Source organism: Mirounga angustirostris, unplaced genomic scaffold, assembly GCF_029215605.1.
Source record: "Mirounga angustirostris isolate CCGP_5_RB_7025 unplaced genomic scaffold, mMirAng1.0.hap1 SCAF_5, whole genome shotgun sequence".
Lineage (NCBI taxonomy): Eukaryota > Metazoa > Chordata > Mammalia > Carnivora > Phocidae > Mirounga > Mirounga angustirostris.
Genome location: NW_026991713.1, coordinates 128,240,209 through 128,263,315, shown reverse-complemented (window position 1 = coordinate 128,263,315; position 23,107 = coordinate 128,240,209). Strand labels below are relative to the sequence as shown.

At 42.0% G+C, this 23,107-nt stretch overlaps 1 protein-coding gene across 3 annotated transcripts in view; it reads left to right on the top strand.

The window, feature by feature from the left end:
• Nucleotides 1-2,765, top strand: part of CDC123 (cell division cycle 123) — a 58,905-nt gene extending 56,140 nt beyond the window's left edge. For all 3 annotated transcript variants that reach the window (XM_054507364.2, XM_045874428.3, XM_045874427.3), the window contains 2 exons: nucleotides 1,789-1,926; nucleotides 2,479-2,765. In XM_054507364.2, the coding sequence (XP_054363339.1) occupies nucleotides 1,789-1,926; nucleotides 2,479-2,505 (165 nt within the window). In that variant the 3' untranslated portion in view covers nucleotides 2,506-2,765. The remainder of the gene's footprint in view (nucleotides 1-1,788; nucleotides 1,927-2,478) is intronic.
• The last annotated feature ends 20,342 nt before the right edge of the window (nucleotides 2,766-23,107 follow it).

The window sequence follows — 23,107 nt, the reverse complement described above, 5'->3', positions numbered from 1 at the left end:
TTTCTGTGATACAAGCTCTCCTCCTGGGTTTCTTCCTGCTTTTCTGGCTGCTGCCTTGCTTTCAGTGTGAGCATCTTTTCTTTTGTCTTATCTCAGAAATAGTTCTTTCCATCATTATGCTGTCTGGGCCCTCTTTGGCCCTATTTTCCTGGATCTGGCTCAGATGGCTGTTTCCGTGTCATGGCTCTTGCCCTGTTGTGTTGTACTTGCCTGTGTCCTGCCGCAGACTGTAAGTTTCTCAGCACAGGGGGCGTATCTCTCATGTTCTCCACAGAGCTGTGTGGCTTAGCACAATTCAGGCACAGTTGATTTTTTGTTAAATTAATGACTGAAAGAATTTTTTTTTGTGCTGGCATCTTAGACTTGGGGGCCATTAAATCTGAATGTCAAGGAAAGAGAATGTAAATTATTCAGCACAGGGTTATTTTTAAATACGAGGGACACAGTGGATAGAAACAGTTTGTACAAAATTCACTCTGATCCAAATCCTTTCTTTCTTTTTAATTTAAACAACATTATATTGGAGGTCAGGGGATGACAGGGAAACAGGAACAGGCTCCTACCTTTTCCACAGAGTCATGTCCTGCCTGTCTCCCCATCCTTATTCCCCTCCACAGAGACCTGGCTTTTCTTCTGGTTCTCACAGCTACAAAGCCCTACCTCAGGATCTTTGCTCTGGTTGTGCCCACTGCCTTCTAAGCTGTGCCCAGTCCCTATCTGAGTTCCCAGGCCTCATGGGGCTGCTTTCATCATACCTTTCAGTCCACATGTTCCCTCCTCAGCAAAGTGTTACCTGACCACCCCTGTGAAGTGATCTGTGTTTTTCTCCTCTTACTATAGCACCCTGTTGTGTTTTTATAATACCTATTACTATCTGAAATTATCTTGCTGTTGTATTTATTTGCTTACTTATTGGCTCTCTGCCAGTCTGGTTTACCAGTTGATCTCTTATACCTAGGACAAGGTCCGCGCAAAATGGGTATTTCCTAAGTATTTGTCAGATGATTGGTCTGTCATAAGATATGGCCTGCTTTCTAGGGCTCTACAGTCCTGTTCCACTCAAGTTCCTGGCCTGTCTCCATCTGCTGGACACCATCCATCCCTCACCTAGATACCTGCCACCCATGAAGCCCAAACCCAAGGCCTTCTGTCTCTGAAATCCTTTTTGGCACAAGGCAGCATGTAAATTCAAATGCAAGACTCTAAGCAAGTACATTGAAGAATGTGAAGACTTGTTAAATATGATACTCAAATTTGCAATTTTCCATAGATACTGAGAGAGATACACAAATACGTAAGTTAAATGACTAAGAGAAGCACAAAAGTGTTAGGAATTCAAAGCACTTGCTTGCCCTCACTATTAACTTTATTCTCCAGGGCAGTACTTCCCAACTATGCACCTGTAGAAAATGATAATATTGATAAAGCACTCTGACCTGCATGAGATTGCTCAAGGCCAGAGAGAACTAGATGCAGGCCTCAGGCCCATTCAAGGACTAAGGAACCCATGACCCATTCGCAGTGAATAGTGGCTGGTAGCATTTAGGGATTGGCCATAGCTCTCCATGAGGACATTGTTTTCAGATACTATATATTTATTTTCTAGTGAACATGTGGAAATATTCTTAAAATCTTGGTGTTTCTTTTACTTCAGAATCTTACTTTCTTCCTTACCTAGTACAGAAGGGAATATGAAGCTGAAATTGTTATACTAGTATCTTTTTCACTTTGAAGAATAGACTTAAAAAGATAATTTCTCATAGACTTTCCCTTTTTTTCTTTGTAAAGGATTCTCCAGCTTTCCGTTGCACAAACAGTGAAGTGACAGTTCAGCCCAGTCCCTATCTGAGTTACCGACTTCCCAAGGACTTTGTAGACCTGTCTACTGGCGAGGATGCTCACAAACTCATAGATTTTCTTAAACTGGTAAAGTATATGTGTACTTAGTACACATATGTGTACACCTTTGTTTTCAAATTGACTTTGTAATATTTAACTGTACTTGTACACTCCCTAGATTTTATTTGGTTAGGTTATTTTATAATGAAATAATATAAAGTAAGCTGAAGGAATAATTTATTGCTTAGAATGATAGAAAATGTGTTTTATGATTATGCTTTTTAAATAATTTTCACAATACTTGTGCTTTTGAAGAAAGTCTATATACTGTTAATAGAGCTAAGAGAAGGTCCAGCTCTCTGCTGTATTATTCAGGGCGAATGTGTGTATTTGTACTCGTGTGTGTGTGTTTCTATGTGGGAATGTTTGTACAAATGGAAGAAAGAGAATACCTGAGGATAATGTGGCCAGGAGCCAAAGTGATAAACTTGTCTGATGAATTAGTTAAGGCATGTTTTCCCATGATGATTTTCAGCCATATCTGTTGCCAAGAAAATTATACTTGCTGACAGAAAAAGTGATCTTGGCTGAACAAATACCCCAAATATACAAATAATGTATCTTGGTTTCCTTTGACAGAAAAGAAATCAGCAAGAGGATGACTGATTAGAGTGCCAGAGTTAAGTCCGAGGTAAAGAGGAAACCACCTTGACATCAGGAGCCTGCTCTGAGCTCACAACTTCCTGTTACCCCACTCAGGTTGGGGTGGGAGGCAGAGTGAAATCAATAGCTTTTTATATCCCTGTATATTAAGCTGGGAAAAAAATGGAGGGACTTTGCTACTTGTAAAAATAAATAATAAATAGATCTTAAATATAGGAAACCATACTGTTCTGATGATAAAATACCTTCTCTGAAATACCTCACTCTTGGCTCAGTCTTTTGAGATTTATCTATGTTTTCTTGTGCTATTTATGTTTCTTGTGCTACCTGTTGGGTAGTGGGCAAATTTATATTTGTTATACAGAAATGGGTTCTTTCTTAATCATTATTTTTTCATGGAAAAAATAGAACCTTCTATTACTATAGAAAATATTTTTCCTACTTTGAAAAGATTTTCATATAATTTTTCTATTGGTTTAGCTTTGGTTTGCATATAGCTAAAAATAATACAGAATTCTCAAGCTATCAAATAACCAGAAAATGCCAGTATATTACAGTTAGCTTAATATGCTGAGACACTCTCCTATGTGCTTTTTGTTTATTGTTTTACATCCTGGAAAATTTTTAAAGAAATTGACATTACAGTTTCCCAGGGCATCTATCTAATGTGGTATCAATATTTTAATAGTTGGAGATACGTTTTTCAACTTAGGAGTGCACATTTGAATGCTCACATAAGAAGATACAAAAATGGAGTAGAATTTCCCCTTTCTGTGTGGTTATGGCAGATTATACATAATGATGAGAGAGATTTCTTTTTTGGTTATCTCAAACTCCGTATCTTTTTGTGTGGTTATAATCACTTGCATATTAGTATTTTAAAAACAAAATACACAGATCAAATTGTGATCTTTGTACTCATTATATCATATGCCATTTCTGAGGCCAGTTGTTTGAAGTTGAAGTGCTTCGACATATTTTCGTTTTTTAAACTGCAGTTGAGGGACTTGACTGTTAACTCATAATAGAGGGATTTATTATCATGAGTTGACTTAACCTTAGCTTTGGAAGCTGGCTTTATCAAGGTGGTACTTCACCAGTCCAAAAAAAAAAAAATGTATTTAATACCAACTGAAAAAAATTGGACTATAAATAATAAAAAGACTTAAGCAAAATTTGGCAAATATTTTATAAAAAGTACAATTCTTGGTATAAAACTCACTAAATTTTTGCATTAATTTTCCTGGGGCATTATTGAGTTCAACTCTCACTTTTAAAAATGTGATTTTTATACATTATTTCCCTAGTATATTTAATTTTTGTTGATTATCTTGATGTTAATAGTAAATATAGGACAATGTGCAGGAAATATTCTCCTACATTCAAATATCATTTATGCTTGCCTGAAGATTAGTTTTGAATTATCCTTTTATTTCACTGGCATTATCTGTTGTTCTTTTTTTTTTTTTTTTGCAGTACTTCATGTTTGTGCTTGAATTTAGAAAGGGAATTTGTTAGCTTGGTCCTGAAATCCTACCTTTTGAAGTTGGTTTAGTCAAGTTGGGACAGACATGTTTACTTTGTCCTGCAGAACAGTGGCATGTAGCATGGGCCTCCAATACAGCAGACTGCCAAAAAGTTCTATTTTTAAGTCTCATTTTCATGTGCATTTTCATAAACTTTTCCCATCTACAGAGCCATTTCTCTTAGGGTGATTGAGGATTGTTTCTGCCGTTAAAAAACAAACAGAAATGTTACATGACTGAGTTTTTTGCCTTAAGTTTGTTTTCTTACCTATAAATTAGGAAAATAAATCGAAAATTCATGCATTTGTTAAATGAGAGCCCATGTAACACTTTTCATATAGTGTGTCAATACATACATGCTAACCCCCCAATACATGGTAGCTGTCATTATCATTCTGCTTTGCAGACCTCTGTGTATTAAAAGCAAGTTCTTTTTTTAATAGAATCAAAAAAATTTTGAGTGGCAAAGGACTTCAGAGATCATTCGGCCCAGTTTCTTTTCCTTTTGTCCTTTCTTCCTCCCTGTCCTTTCTTCCTATTTTAACACAGCAGAAAACTGCTGCCCAGAGGAGTTAAGATTTGTCCAAAATTATAGCGGAATCAGGACCACAAAAGAACTTCTATTCTAACGCTGTTCTCTAAGGGCTTTTAGCCTAGTCTTTTTTATAGATAAGTTTCAACCAGAACAAATTAGTATTTTAATAATAGAATTTTCAAAAAAAATTTTTTTGAGTATAGTTGACCGGTTGACCCACAACATCACATTAGTTTCAGGTGTACAACATAGTGATTCCGTAACTTTATACATGATGCTATGTTTACAAGTGTAGCTAGGAATTTTTTTTTTTTAAATAAAGGTAAGTACAAATTCACGTTTGTGTGGAAGAACTAGATGAGAAGAGATACTAAATACAGAAATTAAATGAGGAAATAACTGTCTCTGAAAGATTAATTCAGTTCCATGTTTATATTAACCAGGCGCATCCTGAGAGGTGACTTAACCATTTTTAGACATTTTAAAGACAAAATTCCTATTTAGTTCATGGTTATTGTTGTATTTACCTGTGTTGGCTCACAGAAAACAGCTTCAGTAAGTAATCTGAGAAAATAAGGAATGATTAGCTCACCACACACACAGCACAGGTGTGTCATGTGTACACATGGAGAGGCTCGAGGAAAAGGAAATGTAAGACCTCATAAAAAAGTGGTTGGGCAAGGGGTCACGCATTAATTATCTGAGAGAGAATGCATTCAGATGCGTCTTTTTTCAATCAAGGGAAACCAAACCAAAACACCGCTGTGAGGACAGACAGACGGGTAGACGCGGGGCCCCAACGCTGCCGCAGCGACCCGTCCCTGGGGCAGAGCCTTGTGGGCCGGGCGGGTGTTGGGTGCTGTGCGCGCGCGCGTCCGAGCGGTGCCGCCGCACAGGCCGCGCGAGGGGGCACCGCCCCGGAGCGAGCAGCCGCGGAGGTGGGCACCGTGGACGCAAGACGCCTGCTCTGGTGAGCGGGGCTCCTGAGGTGGCGCTAGGGAAGCGAGACCAGAGGTGGGGAGAAGCCAGCCACGTGAAGGGGGCAGGGACGCCCCACGGGAGCGTGCGCGGAAGCACACGCCGGCCCCGAGGCGCCCCGAGGCGGGAGAGGCGGCTGGGGTGAGGGCCGGGCGCTGCCCGTGGCTGCCGACACGTTGGGATTACCTTCTTGCGGGAGGCGGGAAGCCAGTGCGGGGCTTGAAACAAGGGAGACAGCTGGTCGGGGTTAGGTTTTCGAAGTGGTTTTCTGGTTTGTGTGGAAAGCAAATCGGCTGGGAGAAGGATGCCTCGTGGCAATCGTGTGGGTGGCCTTGGGGGCAGCCAAGGGGGCCGGGCCGGGGGGCGCCGCTGAGGGGGAGCACGGGCCGGATGCAGGGCGGGAAGGAGAAGCAGGGAGCCCACCGGAGCCGCGGCCTCGGGTTTGAGCCGTCAGGCGCAAGGGGACCGCAGTTTGTCTGATGGGAAACACGGGCAGAGGAGGGCAATCGAGAGAGTGGTCCTGGACACGGAGAACCGAAGGTCCCAGTGACTCACCCAGAGATGTGCAGACACAGTTGGATTCAGCCATCAGAAGTGTGGAACGAGTGGTAGGAGTGGGTCGGGAAGGCACGCAGGGCACACCGGAAGGAGATCCAGGGATGGCTCTGTTCTGTGTGGGATACAGCAAGGAAGTTGAAGAAAAACCATTGTTCTTACATATTATGGGCAGTAGTCTTTCAATTTGTTAAAAGACTTAATGTGGGGGGCTCCTGGGGGGCTCAGTCGGTTAAGCATCCCACTCCTGTTTTTGGCTCAGGGCATGATCTCGGGTCTGAGACTGAGGGCCCAGTTGGGCTCCAGGGCGGGCTGCTCAAGGTTCTCTCCCGCTCCCTCTGCGCCCCGCCCCCCATGCTCGCTCGCTCGCTCTCTCTCTCAAATAAATAAATAAAATCTTAAAGAAAAGACAACGTGGGTATTTAATGTGAATTTAGAATTCTTTTTTTCCTTACAGAGTTTTATGTGTAAAGTATAAATTTTCACACAATACAAGTTGACACTATATGGCAATATAATTATTTTGAAATTCTCTTATTGATCATCATTAGTTTTGTTAAAAGTCTCAGTGTGAACCAAATATGACTTAAATTATATTTTCTGCATCACTGATTTTCTTGACTATTTGAGGCTTGGGTTTAATATGTAGAGTTCTTAGGTGGATCACCTCTTCGTGGATTTATGGACTTTTAGCCAGGTAAAGACTTAAAAGTGAGGGGCGCCTGGGTGGCTCAGATGGTTAAGCGTCTGTCTGCCTTCGGCTCAGGTCATGATCCCAGAGTCCTGGGATCGAGTCCCGCATCGGGCTCCCTGCTAGGTGGGGAGCCTGCTTCTCCCTCTGCCTCTCTCTCTCTCTCTCTGACTCTCATGAATAAATAAATAAAACATTAAAAAAAAGAAAGACTTGAAGTGAATTTCTCCTGCAAATTACAAATGCCCTGTCCCCCTTCCCCCCCAAAATCTGTAAAATGTCAGCACTAATTTTGGAACAAGGCAAGCAGAGAGTCAACTACCCATTTATAGTTGTATATAAAAGCAATCATTGGGAAATTGAGTATAAATAACCTTATAACCTTCAAAATAAGCTACAGCAATTCTTTTTTTTTTTTTTTAAAGATTTTATTGATTTATTTGAGACAGAGAGAATGAGAGAGACAGAGAGCACATGAGAGGGGGGAGGATCAGAGGGAGAAGCAGGCTCCCTGCCGAGCAGGGAGCCCGATGCGGGACTCGATCCAGGGACTCCAGGATCACGACCTGAGCTGAAGGCAGTTGCCTAACCAACTGAGCCACCCAGGCGCCCTACAGCAATTCTTAATAATTTGAGGAGAAATCAATTTCTCTGAGAATCTAGTGAAAGCTACGGGCTCTCCTGAGGGTGTCATAGATCCCCGATTAAGATCCCTGTCAGAAGCCATGTAGAATCAGATTGGAAGCCAAAGATTCTGTAGTTTTAAGAATGGAGCCATTTCATAATGTGTAGTGTACCGCACTTTTAACTTAATAGTTTCTAACAATGGTATTCTTATAATTCATTTATAATGCATCCATTTCAGGTTGTCAGCTTTCATAAAGTAAACTGTGTGTTAGAATTCAACCAGAGAAGCAGAACCAGTATGAGATACATAAGTACATGCATATAGATGTGTATATAAAATCTCACTACATGTGTGTTTGTATGTAGACATTATATACACACATAACCCTTAAGTACATACATTTGTGTGTGTAAATAAAATAAGGGTTTTATTACAAGGGATTGATTTATGCAGTTGAGGTGGGCTGGCCACGCAAGTCTGAAGTCTGTAGACCAGGCTGGAACTCTGTGGGCATGGGCCAAAGCTATTGTCCACAGGTTGATTTTCATCTTTTAATCTCAGGAAAGCCTCAGCCCAGCTTTTAATGCCTTCCAGCTGGTTAAGTCAAGCCCACCATGATATTCTTCCTTATTTAAAGTTAATTGATAAAGACTTTAATTATGTCTGCAAAAATTTCTTGGCAGCAGAATCTAGTTAAAAGTGTTGTGTAACTGCTGGAAGCCATCACAGACTGGATAAGAAGGTCACATTGTACATTAGAAGCTAATTCCTGTGATGGATTATAATCTATTTAAAAAGTATACTGTGTGACTTAAATAATTCTGATTGTGTTTAAAGAAGCAACTGCCTATTCACTGGGATAGGTGTTATCCTTGGAAGCAGGTGCTTTAGAAAAGACTGTATACTTACTTTGTGATGCTGCCGCCACTCCAAAACCTTTGAGTTTTGTTTTTTGTTTTTTTGGAAGTTCCCTCAGATCCATTTATAAGCCACAGAAGAAAATCTATCTTACTATTTTATTCAATACCTTGTTTTTTTGACCAAAAATGATATACAGTTCCATATCACTTTTCTTATTCATCAGACTTGGTTCAGAATTTTTCCAAAATTCAGATGTCAGCCTCAAGATGCCTTAATCCATTTTATGCACCACTAGGACATTAATCTTCCTGAAGCACAATTCCAGTCATTCTAATGCTTACAGCCTGCCAGCTTCCCATTGCTTACAAGTTAAAGTAGACTTCAGTGGGCATCCAAAGCCCTCTGCAGTGTTGCCTCAATCTGCCTTTATAGGCTAATTTCATCCTAGCAGCATATACTATTCTCCAGCCAACCTAGATTACTTGAGATAGCTGAGGATGTCTTTATCTTTCTCATCTGCTCCCTTTGCTGTGCTTCCCCCACCCCCCGACCCCCACTCACCCCCTGCCCAGTCTTCTGGTTATTAAAAGCCAGCTTTCACAGCCTGGCTCAAGTGGTATGTTCCTCATGAAATTATCCAAAGATTTTCTTTTGTGCTGGAATTTTCATAGCACTCTGATATTACTGTTCCTCTTACATTTAGAATCCTGTGCAGTATTTGTAGGATGTAGCTGTCATGATCTTTTCTACTAATTGTAAACTTAGGACAAAAATGGTGTACTTGTGGGGTGCCTGGGCAGTTCAGTCAGGTCAGAATCTTGGTTTGGGCCCAGGTCATGGTCTCAGGGTCTTGGGATTGAGCCCTGTGTTGGGCTCCACCCTCAGCTCAGAGTCCGCTTGTCCCTCTCCCTCCCGCTCCTCCCCTTGCTCACGCTCTGTCTCTTTCAAATAAATAAATCTTAAAAAACAAAACAAAAACTTAACATCTTAAAAAAAAAAGAATAATGTACTTGCTTTGTTTTCTCATAGTGATTTGGTGCTTTATCTTGGCCAAATGAAACGTGATTTAACATCATTGAAGGCATTCTGACTTAGAAGCAGTTCAAAATGAGTTCCCAAAACGCTTTCCACAACAGGAGCATCACCCAAGCTAATAATGCATCACTCTTAAGGTTGACAATTTGAAAAATGCAACACTGAATTATATATGTTAATCTTTTCTATTCACGTTATAGAATCACTACTCCCAAAGGTTATTAGAGTTCTTGTCTTCCCTTAACTAAACCAGATCATCAAAACCTATTGCTGATATCTCAACCCACAGCATTCATGATAGAGCATGTGCTGGCCCTTAAACTGTGAATAGACACCAACTGAGTAATTATTTCTGCCTATTCTAAAAAATGCTGTAGAACTTCAGTATATTCTATGTTTGCTTGCCTTTCATCTTTCAGACATTTACACCCCTTCCCCGTCCGCATGCCCAGCACTAACGAGCACTGTCTCCGAATGAGGCAGGCCCAGACAGAACTGTAACCCCTGCCTAGGGAGCTATGCTTTCCATGTTTAAGAGTCATTCAGAATGATAACCTCTTAGGACGTAATTCTGTTTTTGTTTTGTTTTACATTTAAGTGAAAAATTATGCTTATGTGTTGTCAAATGTCAGCACAGCCCTAGGAACCAAACTGCCTGGGTTAGAATTGGCTTTGTCACCTGCTGATAGCATGATCCAGGGCAAGGTATTGGATCTCTCTGGCCCTCTGTTTCCCAGTCTGCAAAACAGAGATGGCAATAGCACCTTTCTGGGTTGTTGCCAGAAGTCAATGTAGGACAGTTCCTGGCATCATAGTCAATGCTCGGTATATATAAGCTCTTACTTGCTGTACTATATCACTGTCATCATGTGATTTCAGTGAGCTGTTAACCTCTATATTATAATAATCCAATAATATTTTCTGCTTTCTGCTTTCCTGTGTTTGGGGGAAGGGAACCAACATTCACCCAGCTTCCCAAGACTCTGATTTCCTGAGTGTCTGTGTGTGCATTTCCAGAGCCACTCCACTTGGTCTGGGACAGGAGGGAGCAGCATGGGGGGTAAACATTTAGTTGAGAACAGAACAGATGTATCGGGGCGCCTGGGTGGCTCAGTTGGTTCAGCGTCTGCCTTTGGCTCAGGTCATGATCCTGGGGTTCCGGGAGTGAGCCCTGCATTGGGCACTCTGCTCAGCGGGGAGTCTGCTTCTCCCTCTGCCACTCACCCCGCTCATGCTCTCTCTCTTTCTCTCTCTCAAATAAATAAATAAAATCTTAAAAAAAAAAAAAGAACAAATGTATCAAGAATGCTTCAAATGCATTTATATTAAAGCAACAGAGTAGGGACCAGAACAAATGCATTCATTCAGGAGACATAAGAAATGACTAACCTGGTAGTAAAAAATTCTAGGGTAAGGGAATGCCAAGTGCCTGTGGATATTACCTAATTTTTAACTCTATAGCTGTATGAATTAAACAGTTTTTCCCATTTTACAGAAAATGCCTCTGTTGCTCAGATAATTTGCTCTAGATAATAAGCAGTAAGTTATAGACCTATGATTCAAACCCATATTCACCCTATGTTTTATTACAAAAATCACAGAATATCCTGAAGTCTGTGCAGGTTTATCCAGACAGTCTTTAATTAATCTGTGGCCCTTTTAACTTTCCCCTACAAGTAAAATATATATAGCATTCTCAAAAAATCCTAGTGGAGGCCACTGATAGAAGTGGCTCCTATTTTCACAAACTAGATTCTAAGTAAAGGAAAAAAATTGGAAGCATACAAAATAAGACTTGGAATCTCCTTAGTACTTCTAGGACAGACCTCATTGTTCTGTTTCAAGAGGTCTGTCTGAAGGTCTGAATCTGACCTTCATTGTTCTGATTCTCCCACCATACCTGTCACTGCTCACTTAAATCAGTCAAATTGGTTTATTGTAGTTCCACGAAGAAATTCCAGGAGGCCAGCCATTCTTCCTGGCAGGCAGGGAGACAGCCCTGCCAGAGAGCATGTGCACTGTGCTCTGGACTTGATGAGCGCCCTCTGCTTTGTCTTGGTTCTGTAGTTCGGTACTCATGGCTCCATGTGTGTATTTTTATTGTGTGCCCTCAGTTAAGCTTTTGGCTTAATGGGATCCCGTTTACTAAAGCAGTAGTGATGCTGCATGGCTGGGTGTTGTGCCCTTGTATTCTTGTTCTAAGTAGATTGTGATTGAATAGATTGCTCAACTTTCATTACATTTTAAGGAAGGTAGCAACACACCTAAAAAACTGAAAGCTTATGTGTTCATACTGGGCACCTTTTTCTTGCCTTTCTCCACTTCAGCGTATAAGCATAATGCATCTGTGGCTGCTGGGAATAAGCATCAGGACCAGTGCAGTATTTTAGAATTTTCACTTGTTTCTGAGATTTAGGTTACTATATTTCTTTTCTCTGATTTCCCTTTTTTTTTGATTCCCCTGGACTGGTAGGAGGCGATAGTCCCTGACCTTGAGGAGGTTTACAGTCCACTGGTAAAATAGGGACACACACACTTTGAGAATGTCCAAGAAAAGATAAATGGATACACATATGTGTTAACAGCCAAATAGTAAGTGAAGATGTGCCTTGATTTATAGTTCATTTTATAAGATGTGGAAAGTGAAATTTTATAATTGAAAGTTTAATATAATTTATTGAGTTTATGAGAACAGGACTTTGTAGTTAAAAAAAATCCTCCCATTATGTCCCATTATACAAATACCTATTCATCAAATGATCAGTCCTAAATATGGTTTTCTGCATATCTGTTTTCTTTAATGCCACACAGCTTCATACACATAATAGAATGGTATTTGAGAAGGGAGATGGGGCTTGTTGACAGAATTGTACTTTCCTGGCTGTGATTGGAGAATCAGGACACAAGAGGATACTATGTGGGTGCCTAAACCGTGATATACAGTGGTCTTTTTGGAAGACCTGTGTGCAAAGCATTGAAAGGCTTTGGCTCCTGCCTTCACGCCCTGCATTTATTTGCAGTTCACAGGGTGTCTTAACTGCTCAGTTCAGCCAACGATTTCTCTGAGCAGGTGGAGGCTCGTCTTTCTTTTGATGGGATGATTTCTTAAGAAGTAAGCCCATCCTTAATCTCATTGAGTTCTTTCCGGTCACATCATTGCAAGACATTGGGCTAACAGGCATAGTTCATTATTTACCTTCCTTCCCAGTTCCCAGCCCCAAATAAGAAGGGAGCGGGGTGGGTGGCGGGTGGCGGGTAATGAGGCAAGAAAGAGCACAGAGGTTATGTATGTACACATATGTGGACACATGCGCTCACAAATGTTAAAGTTGATTTGCTTTGGTGTGCTAGGTAGGTCTTGAAGGGGGAATAAGGACGTGTGCCAGGGACACGAAGGAAGACTCATCAAAAGATAAAATACGGGGGGCGCCTGGGTGGCTCAGTCGGTTAAACTGCTGCCTTCGGCTCGGGTCATGATCCCAGGGTCCTGGGATCGAGCCCCGCATCGGGCTCCCTGTTCAGCGGAGAGCCTGCTTCTCCCTCTCCCTCTGCCTGCCTCTCTGCCTACTTGTGCTCTCTATCTTTCTGTCAAATAAATAAATAAAATCTTTAAAAAAAAAAAAAAAGAAAAGAAAAGATAAAATACGGGCTTGAGAGGTGACTGGAAACAACCTCCGTGGAAACTTCTCAGCGGGTCATGAAGTAGGATAAACAGGAGCCAGGCCAGAACACTGGCGGTTTTTCTCCAAACCATCATGCCAGACTCACAACATTAACTAGATAAATTGTAGGTCTTCTTTTCTTTCTTCCTCTTTCCGTTCCCCCACCTTTGTCCCCTTTTTCCTCCCAAGAAGTCATCTTGTGCACCCACAATTTATATGTGGGGCCCCATTGTTGGGGTCTGAGGAACTGGACAGGACTATATACCCAGGATTATGCATTTATTCTTTTTTTTTTTTGAAGATTTTATTTATTTATTTGATAGAGCGAGAGGGAACAGTAGAGAGAGAGAGAGGGAGAAGCAGGTTCCCTGCCAAGCAGGGAGCCGGATGCGGGGCTTGATCCCAGGACCCTGGGATCATAACCTGAGCCGAATGCAGACGCTTAACCATCTGAGCCACCCAGGTTCCCCTATGCATTTATTCTTGTGGGAAGAACTGACAGCTTACCCTTCAATGTCTACAAATTGCTTTGTAGGTGAGAAGTGTTGCATCGATGCCAAGTAACATTGCTTTTAAAAGAGTGTGTGTTGTCAGGATGGTAAAAGGCATTTATCTCTAGACTCACTGGAAGCCCAAACTTCCACGGCCTGTTTCTCTCATATACAAGAGAAGCAGAGCCTCCGGTGCATGCGTCGAGGATGCTGAGAGCATCATTGTTCTTAGTTTTTAAAATAAAGTGGTCACCCAAAGAAAGAGGACATTGGGTAGGGATGCAGGAAAGAAGGGATGGAGAGGCATAATCTCAAATACTCTTCAGTGGCATCTGACCTTGACTGCAAGGGAATTTAGGGTTGGAGAAATAGATGGAGTAGGAAAAGACACAACATTTTAAACAGACGACTTTAAAATATGGTCCAGGGCAAAAGGATCATGGGGACCTCTTCCCATGTTAGTAGGTATGAGAAGTGAAAAGGTGCAAGGCTGCTGCGCATCACTATCTGTTGTTTGAAAAGGAAATGAGAATCCCTGGGGTGAGCAGCTTTAGAAAAGAAGAGACAGGGGCGCCTGGCTGTCTCCGTTGTTAGAGCATGTGACTCTTGATCTCAGGGTTATGATTTCAAGCCCCACACTGGGCATAGAACTTACTTTAAAAAAAAAAAAGAAAGAAAGAAAAGGAGAGATAAAGATCCTAGGATACGGTACACTCACTTCTGGATTTGGAATGCAAAATAAAGCTGTGACACAATTTGAATAAAGGGAAGGAATGTGGTCAATCAGTAAAGAAGCTTTAGTGCAAGCAACGGAAACTAGTTCTGATTAACTCTAGGAAAAAGGATGAACTGGAAGGATTTGAGGGACCTCAGAGACTTAACAGCAAAGCTCAATAAACAGGGACCCAGGCAATTTCAGAGATCCAGGGGAGAGTGTCACCAGGACTTGGTCACCAAAGAGAATGTGGGTTCTCTACTGCTCTTAGTCTGCTCACGACCCAGAATCCCAGGAGAGAGTCTGATGGGCCCAGCTGAGGTCAAGGGGAAATCACTGCTAGTTTGAACAATGTGAAGCATAGTTCTCTAGAAATTCAGCGGAGGAGGGGGATGGTAGGTACAGTGGTCTGGGAAGCTCTCAGGGAAGAGGAGAGGTTTAATGTAAGGCACAAGGCCTAACAAGTAGGTAGTGGTTGGAAACCCTAGCCAGGGTGGGGCAGAGCACTTTGATTGACAGGCCCAGCAAGACTGCGTGCACTTGGGGGAAGGGAAGTTCCCCAAGAGAAAAGAGGAACCAACAAAGGAACGGAGTCCTGGGTGACAAAACAGCAGAGGCCCATTCATTCCACATGGGCAGGAGATGGGGAAGAGAAAAGGTGCTGCGTGGAGACACTGCTCGAGATTCTTAGCAATCCTTATTGGAGATCAGGGACAGCGCTCCAAGGCCTCCGCTGTATCAAAGCCTGAGTTCTTATCTCTTCTCTGTTCATTTCTCTTCTCTGTCATGTGTGGTTTCATACCTGATGTCTACTTCGATGTTCCAATTTTACCTCATTTAACTCTAGTCAACCACAGTGTGTGGAGCGGTTGTTAAATTTAAGAGTTGTCAAGCCAAGTGTGAATAAATAAGATGTTATCTCTGATTTAACATCTCCTAGAGGGAAGCTCAGGACTTAGCCAAATTTATGCTCTTTACTCCACAGCAATTTCTCTTATGCATTTACTTTTTGTTAATAGTATATGCCCAGACCGTCAGCCTCGAAACCTTGAAATCATTTATAACTCATATTTTCTTAACCTTAATCTCCCATATTTATATCTCTTATCGACTTATCCCCTTAGGTAGTCCTACTAATCTGTCCTTCCCAGCCTTAAACCCATGTCTGCATTTCTGGGTTTGTGCCACTGCTTGTCAAAGCCCTCGTTCTCTTACACCCATTTTGCTGCAATACCCAAATAGCTGAGCTTGCTAACTTGGTGTCTGCATTCCTCCCGCCTTTCCGGTCTATACACGGGTTCCATAGACCCTCCAGGAATTTCACTCTGGCCAATGCAAACTTATATTCCACTACTCCCAACACATCCACCCCTCCAGGCAGGTGGGTCTTGTCCTTCAGATATCCCAGGTTTTTGCTTTCATACTCTTGCTTGTATTCTCCTCCTCCTCACCTGCGGTGCCCTCTTGTATCTCATCTACCCATTCAAACCAGCAGTTCGCAGCCTGGCTATGCAGCCTGGCTATGCATTCTAATCGTAGGTTAGATGGGTTGTTTTTGCCTTTTTTTTTTCTTTTAAGATTTATTTATTTATTTTAGAGAAAGAGTGTGTGAGCAGGGGGTGGGGGGTGGGGAGAGGGGCACAAGGAGAGGGAGAGAGAATCTCAAGCATACTCCCCACTGAGCATGGAGCCTTATGTGGGGCTCAATCTCACAACCCCGAGACCATGCCCTGAGCCGAAATCAAGAGTCAGATGCTTAAGTGACTCAGCCATCCAGGCACCCCATTGTTTTGTTTTTTAAGTGAAGGACCCAGCTTGATCCCCCAGATAATTCTAAGGTACTGCTAGAGTTTAGCACAACTAGTTAAACCTCAGGCTTGCTGCCAGTGTCTACAAACCAGTCCTGCTCCTGAGCCCCTCCTGACCTGCTACAGCCACCGGTGCCTTCAATCCATGTCTTTCTTTGAACTTCTAGAAAACTACAGTCCACTTTGTCCAAACCAGCAGCTAATTCCCTACTTCACTGTATTTTTTCCTAGTTGTCTCTGGTGTTTGATTATATCACAAGCTCCTCGAGGGCAGGAATAAAAGGCTTAGACAATTAGTAAGCTCTTCTAGCTAATGACATATACAGTCGATGGAAATCGATCCAAGAATGTTTCAGTTGCCTCTGCATGGGCAGTGAAGTGTTATGGACTGAATTGTGTCCTTTCCCAAATTCACATGTTGACTAACCCCTAGTACATCAGAATGGGATTGAATTTGGAGATGGGGCTTTTTAAAGAGGTCATTAAGTTAAAATGAGGTGGTTAGGGTGAGCCCTGATCTAATCTAACTGGTGTCCTTATAAAAAGAGGAAATGTGGACACACAGAGAGACACACACACAGAAGAAAAACCAACTGAGAACAAGTGAGAAGAAGAATATCTGCAAACCGGAGAGGCCTCAGAAGAAACCAAACCCTCCAACACCTTGATCTCAGATTTCCAGCCTCCGGAACTGGAAAAAGATTACTTTCTATTGTTTAAGCCCCCCCAGTCTGTGGTATTTTGTTATGGCCGCCCTAGCAGACTAATATATGAAATAAGGGGGTGGGGAAATTAAAATGATGAATTTGGGGCAGGTAGTCTAAATTATACTTGTAAACTCTGAGCTGTCAGATACCACTCATTAACAGAATCAGACACCATTGTAGGGCGTCCTCCTAGGCAATAGCCCGATGCGTTCATTACTAAATGCAGGGATGCCTTCACAAAGGATACTAGAAACACACAAACACCCCCACACACGAAGCAGAGAAACGTTGACATCTGGGGGGCTATGTGTGCAATTCAGGTAAGCTCTTTCCTCAAGTACTCTTACTCAAACCGGCAGGATTTTTATCTGTCCTGCTGTTTGAAGATGCAAGCTGCCTTCATCCAGGAGCCCCAGCAACCACCTGGAAGCTGATCCTTCTTCAGTCAAGCTTCCATTTGTGAACACAGACAAACCAACACCTAGATTTCAGCCTGGTGAGTCCCTGAGCGGAGAAATCAGATAAGCTCGTGCTTCTGACCTCCAGAAACTGTGAGCTGAAACAACTGTGTGTTGTTTTAAACCATTAATTTGTGGATATTTTTTACATAGCAATAGAAAACTGATACAGAACTTACTTACTAAATCCTGGAAGTTTAGAACTAGGGCCCATCATTGAAAGCTCAAAGGAAATTAGTTTTGTTTTTTTTTTAAGATTTTATTTATTTGAGACAGAGAGAATGAGAGAGACAGAGAGCACATGAGAGGGGGGGAGGGTCAGAGGGAGAAGCAGACTCCCTGCCGAGCAGGGAGCCCGGTGCGGGACTCGATCCTGGGACTCCAGGATCATGACCTGAGCCGAAGGCAGTCGCTTAACCAACTGAGCCACCCAGGTGCCCCAGGAAATTAGTTTTTGAACACCTAAAAGTTAACATGACTTTGCACACCAGAGACTAAATTTTATTTATTTATTTATTTTTAAAAGATTTTATTTATTTATTAGAGAGAGACACAGCCAGAGAGGGAACACAAGCAGGGGGAGTGGGAGAGGGAGAAGCAGGCTTCCCGCTGAATAGGGAGCCCGATGCGGGGCTCGATCCCAGGACCCCGGGATCATGACCTGAGCCGAAGGCAGACGCTTAACGACTGGGCCACCCAGGCGCCACACCAGAGACTAAATTTATGGAACCAGTTATCCAAAGAACCCGTAGCATCAAAAAAACAAATAGGTTTTAGAAGGATTTCCATGGATGACCTTCCTAAAAAATGAGAGCTTGTTCTCTACTTGCTTCCCAAAATGATTTGAGGTGACTTTTATAAGGCATGTTTAATGATAATTAAAAAGACAAATAGAAATTATAAACCATGGAGGATGAGATATGAAAATTTTGAAAAATCTTGGGCAAGTATTATAAGGAATTTAACTCTGAATTTCTTAGAAGTCAAGATATTTTTAGAGAGGTAAAATGATAAACTATAGGAGGGATTCTCAGTACTTATTAAAAATCATCAGTGCCCGAGTCCCATGTACTGGGATTCTGACTTAATTGGTACAGTGTAAAGACAGAGCACCAAGAACTGTTCAAGCCGCCCCAGGTGATTCTCATATGTAGCCTTGGTGGTGAACCACCAAAATGTTATCTTTATTCAAAACCACCCATACTGATCTATTAGGAGAGATACATTATGTTTTGGGATTTTATATTGTGAAATTTGTGTCATGGAGAATGTCTTTACGCCTTTATACCTAAATGGTTTTGCAGAAAATGCAAAGATATTTATATGGCTATTTCTTTAAAAAGTTTTTACTTAAGTATAGTTGATACACAATGTTACATTAGTTTCAAGTATACAAAATAGTGATTCAACATCCCTATACATTATGCTGTGCTCACCATAAGTGTAGCTACCATGTACCACCATACGAGGCTATTACAGTACCATTGACTATATTCCTTAAGCTGTACTTTTTATCTCCGTGACCTATTCATTCCATCACTGGAAGCCTGTATCTCCCATTCCCCTTCATACATTTTACCCATCCTCCCCACCCCCTTTCCTTTGGCAACCATCAGTTTGTTCTCTGTATTTATGGGTCTGATTCTGCTATTTGTTTGTTTATTCATTTGGTTTTTTTTAGATTCCACATATGAGGAGATAATATGGCATTTGTCTTTCTGACTTATTTCACTTAGCATAATATCCTCTAGATCCATCCATATCGCAAATGGCAAGATTTCCTCCCTTTTCATGGCTGAGAGATGTTCCATTTTATATATGTGAATATATATGTGTGTGTGTATATATATATATGTACACCACATCTTCATTCATTTATTGGTGAACATTTAGGTTGCTTCCATATCTTGGCTATTGTAAATAATGCTGCAATAAACATAGGGGTGCATATATCTTTTCAAATTAGTGTTTTCATTTTCTTTGGGTAAATACCCAATAGTAGAGTTATTGGATCATACGGTATTTCTATTTTTAACTTTTTGAGGAACTGCCATACTGTTTTCCACAGTGGCTGCAATAGTTTGCGTTCCCACCAACAGTGCACCAGGGTTCCATTTTCTCCACATCCTTGTCAGCACTTGTTATTTCTTGTCTTTCTGATTTTAGCCATTCTGACAGGTGTGAGGTGATGTCTCATTGTGGTTTTGATTTGCATTTCCCTGATTATTTGTGATGTTCAGCATCTTTTCATGTATCGGTTGACCATCTGGATATCTGCTTTGGAGAAATGTCTATTCAGGTTCTCTCTCTATACTCTTCTTCCTTCCTTCCTTCCTTCCTTCCTTCCTTCCTTCCTTCCCTCCTTTCCTTTCCTTTCCTTTCCTTTCCTTTCTTTCCTTTCTCCCTTTCCTTTCCTTCTTTCTTTCTTTTGCAGTTTTATACCTTTTTATTTGACAATCAGCTGGTAGTTCTCCTTCACATTAATGTAGGCTTTTGAAAGTGCTGATAGCTACATAGGTAACCAACGTATAGAGCTTGTTTGGTGAATCTTTATTCTCATTACATTTTCTGAACAACTGCACACAGATATGGTATAGAATATTCCTTATTCCTTTGGCCCAGACAGTTTTGTTGAGCCTTGTGTCAATGCACACATCTGGAATTCCCATCTCCTTCATGGCAAATTTCCGGATCTCTTTGAGTGCCAAAGGCACAAGCTTCTTGAAACCCACTGTGTGGATGTGCTTGTGGATGTTGAATATTCAAAATAAAATGAGAAACATTCATTTTTATTATCTATTCCCATCTGCAACAGGAGATGTGTGCTTCATTCAGGGTGGAGTTGGAGAGTTGGGTGGAGGAAGCATGGAGGCAGGAAGCATGGAGGCAGGCCACAGAGAGGTTACTTCCCACAGGCTGCTTACACCCAGTGGCCTTGAACAGACTAGGGAGAGCCATCCCTCCATCCCAAGGGGCTTCATTGCCACCAGATCATCAGGCAATGTGTTATACACAATGGGCTGTGAACAGCAGAGAACGTAGTGGCTATTGCCTCATGGAAAATTCTGCTCTTAGCAAAACTTTTGCATTGCTTCTGTTTTTCTCTTTCTCTTCCCTTGGAGTTTGTTATTCAAGATGGCTCCAGGATAATGGACATTCTCTTTGGGAGATGCAGGTGGGAGAATAGGGAGCAGAGTCCTTATATGTCTTCCCTTATAGTATATCATGAGTTTTAGCTGCAGTTGCCCTTACCTGAAACTGAGTTTGTGATTTAATCATTGGCCTGATGACAAAGGTGGAGGCAGGGGCCTTTGGAGTGGGCAGCAACTGAATTGGTCTCCTCAGAACAGCAGGTTTCACTCAAGGGTGTGATGGTGCCCTCCCACTGTAAGGCTCTGTACCTGTCTGCCCTCCCCACCTCCTTTCCCCATCTCTCCCCACCACTTCTACATCCCCCTCCCCACCACTTTACACCCCATCACCCCTCACCTCCTCACCTGTTCTGTGCACGGCTGTCCCCTGCCTCTTCAATGATGACTTCTAAGTGCTACTTTCAGCTTCTCTCTGGAGCCTTGCAACTATTTCCATTGCTTCTCCCAAGACTGTTTTCTCTTCTCCAACCTGCCTCCCACTGTCTAATTATGCCCTAGGCGTTTCTCCTTCCATCTGTACCCTATCTTCTGGGACCTCTCCCCTTCCTTCCAAGTTGGTGCATCACAAACATGTCCCTGGAGTACTCTAGTAATGGAACAAGAAGAAAATAGACACCCAAAATCCATACTTTGTCACCACCATACCCTCAATTCCCTTAATCATTTGTGTTAATTTTCTTTCCCTTCTAACATTTTTCGGTGGGCTGTGAAGATCAACAAAAATGAATGTTTCTCATTTTATTTTATTTAAAGATTTTTATTTATTTATTTGACAGAAAGAGAGAAGGCACAAACAGGGGGAGCAGCAGGTAGAGGGAGAGGGAGAAGCAGGCTCCCCACTGAGCAAGGAGCCCCATGTGGGGTTCTATCCCAGGACCCTGAGATCATGACCTGAGCCAAAGGCAGACACTTAACTGACTGAGCCACCCAGGTGCCCCAAATGTTTCTCATTTTAGACCCTTGATTTCTCCCCTCCATGAAATGTCAGTGGGCAGGAAACTGGGGAGATAACAAAATTCTCAGACTCATTCATCTAGTTTACCTCCTGTCAACACGCTTTGATCCACTTGAAGATTCTCCCCAGAATAATTTCTGCCATTGGGCCTCCTTTGATGATCCTTCTTTCCTCAGAACCTGACGGCAAACTTCCAACCACATCGCTTTTCATCTTTCCCTTTTTCTCTGACCACATCCTTCTTCTGTCTCTCTCTAACTGATGGCATCATTTGTGGCTCTGTCTCTTCTTTTTTTTTTCTTTAAAGATTTTATTTATTTATTTGACACAGAGAGAGAGACAGTGAGAGCAGGAACACAAGCAGGGGGAATGGGAGAAGGAGAAGCAGGCTTCCCGCCGAGCTAGGAGCCCGATGCGGGGCTCAATGCCAGGACCCCTGGATCATGACCTGAGCCAAAGGCAGATGCTTAACCGACTGAGCCACCCAGGCGCCCCTCTCTGTCTCTTCTTTATGCTATGCCCGGCACCTGGCTTTCTGAGAGCTGAACTCAGATGCTCTCCTGACCCAGAAAAATAATTTTCAGTCACGCCCTCATCGCTCAATTCCCTGAAATCTAATTGTGAAACCTCTTGTCCTTCACTGCTTATTTCTTCCGGTGGAGTGACTTCCCAACATAAAGATACATGTTTACTGAAGGATAAAAGGATAAAAGGATAAAAGGGCTGGCTGTATACACATAGCTACAAGTGGAGATATCTGTGACTCTGCCTGGAACATACCAGTGGGCATTCAGTAAATGTTTGGTTAATCTGAATCTGAACAAAAGAACTCAGAGTTTGAGCAAGAGAGAATTCTGATTTACATTTTTTTGAAAGTACAATCAGGTATTTAGTGGCCATTATGTTCCAGGCATTGGGTTCTTATGATGTTCACTGTGATGAGATGTATCAGCAGTCAACTGGGCAAGAGTGTCCACTGAGCACTTTCTGTGAATTTGGCACAGTGGTATCACCATGAAGAGAAGGATTTGGGAAGCTTTTAGGGGCTGGTGTGTTTGACAGGTTGGTGAATTTTGGGGTCTGTTTACTATAAGGTTGGTCAGGCAACAAAAGAGTCCTGAATGTGACCTGAGCCATCTCCAGTCCCCAGCTTGACAGGTCTGGGCATACTGCTCAGGTGTCTCCCCTTGACTCTCCAACCACAGGTCTGTCACTCTGATCTCATAACCACCTAAAACGTCCAACTTCATACCACTCCTAGCCAGTGTGGGTTCACTACACCGAGCACTCAGATCTATAGCGAAGACCATGGGACTAGAAGTGAGGAAAGCTTTGTTTCAGTTCCGGTTTTGCAGGTACACATTCAATTGCGTGGTTTTCATAAGTGCACAGGATGCCCTGCACCCTTGACATGTGAATTTCAGGGAGACCCCAACACTGGTTAACCTTTTCTCAAGATTAAAAAAAGTAAATAGAAAAATCCAGAGTCCATGTGCCCAGACCTTGAGTTCCTTTCAGGTTGTTTGAAACCAATCTATCAGTGACCATCTGGAAAAATTCCCTTACCTTTTAAACTATTTGGACCTGAGATAGTACAACATAGTCTAAAGCTTGAATCCCTGCATGACATTTTTTTCTCAAACAAAGGTAATTATAATTTAAAAATATATTTTTCTGTGAAGCAGTCAGATTCCTTCCTTTATGATTGTTGATACTGGGTTGGGGAAATCTCAATCGGTATTCTTTAACTTTTAAATCCAATGGATAATGTATCAAGGACTCTTTTTTTTTTTTCTAATTAGAAAGTGGAAGCTCAAGCTGTTCTTAAACTAGTCAAAACTAGTCTAA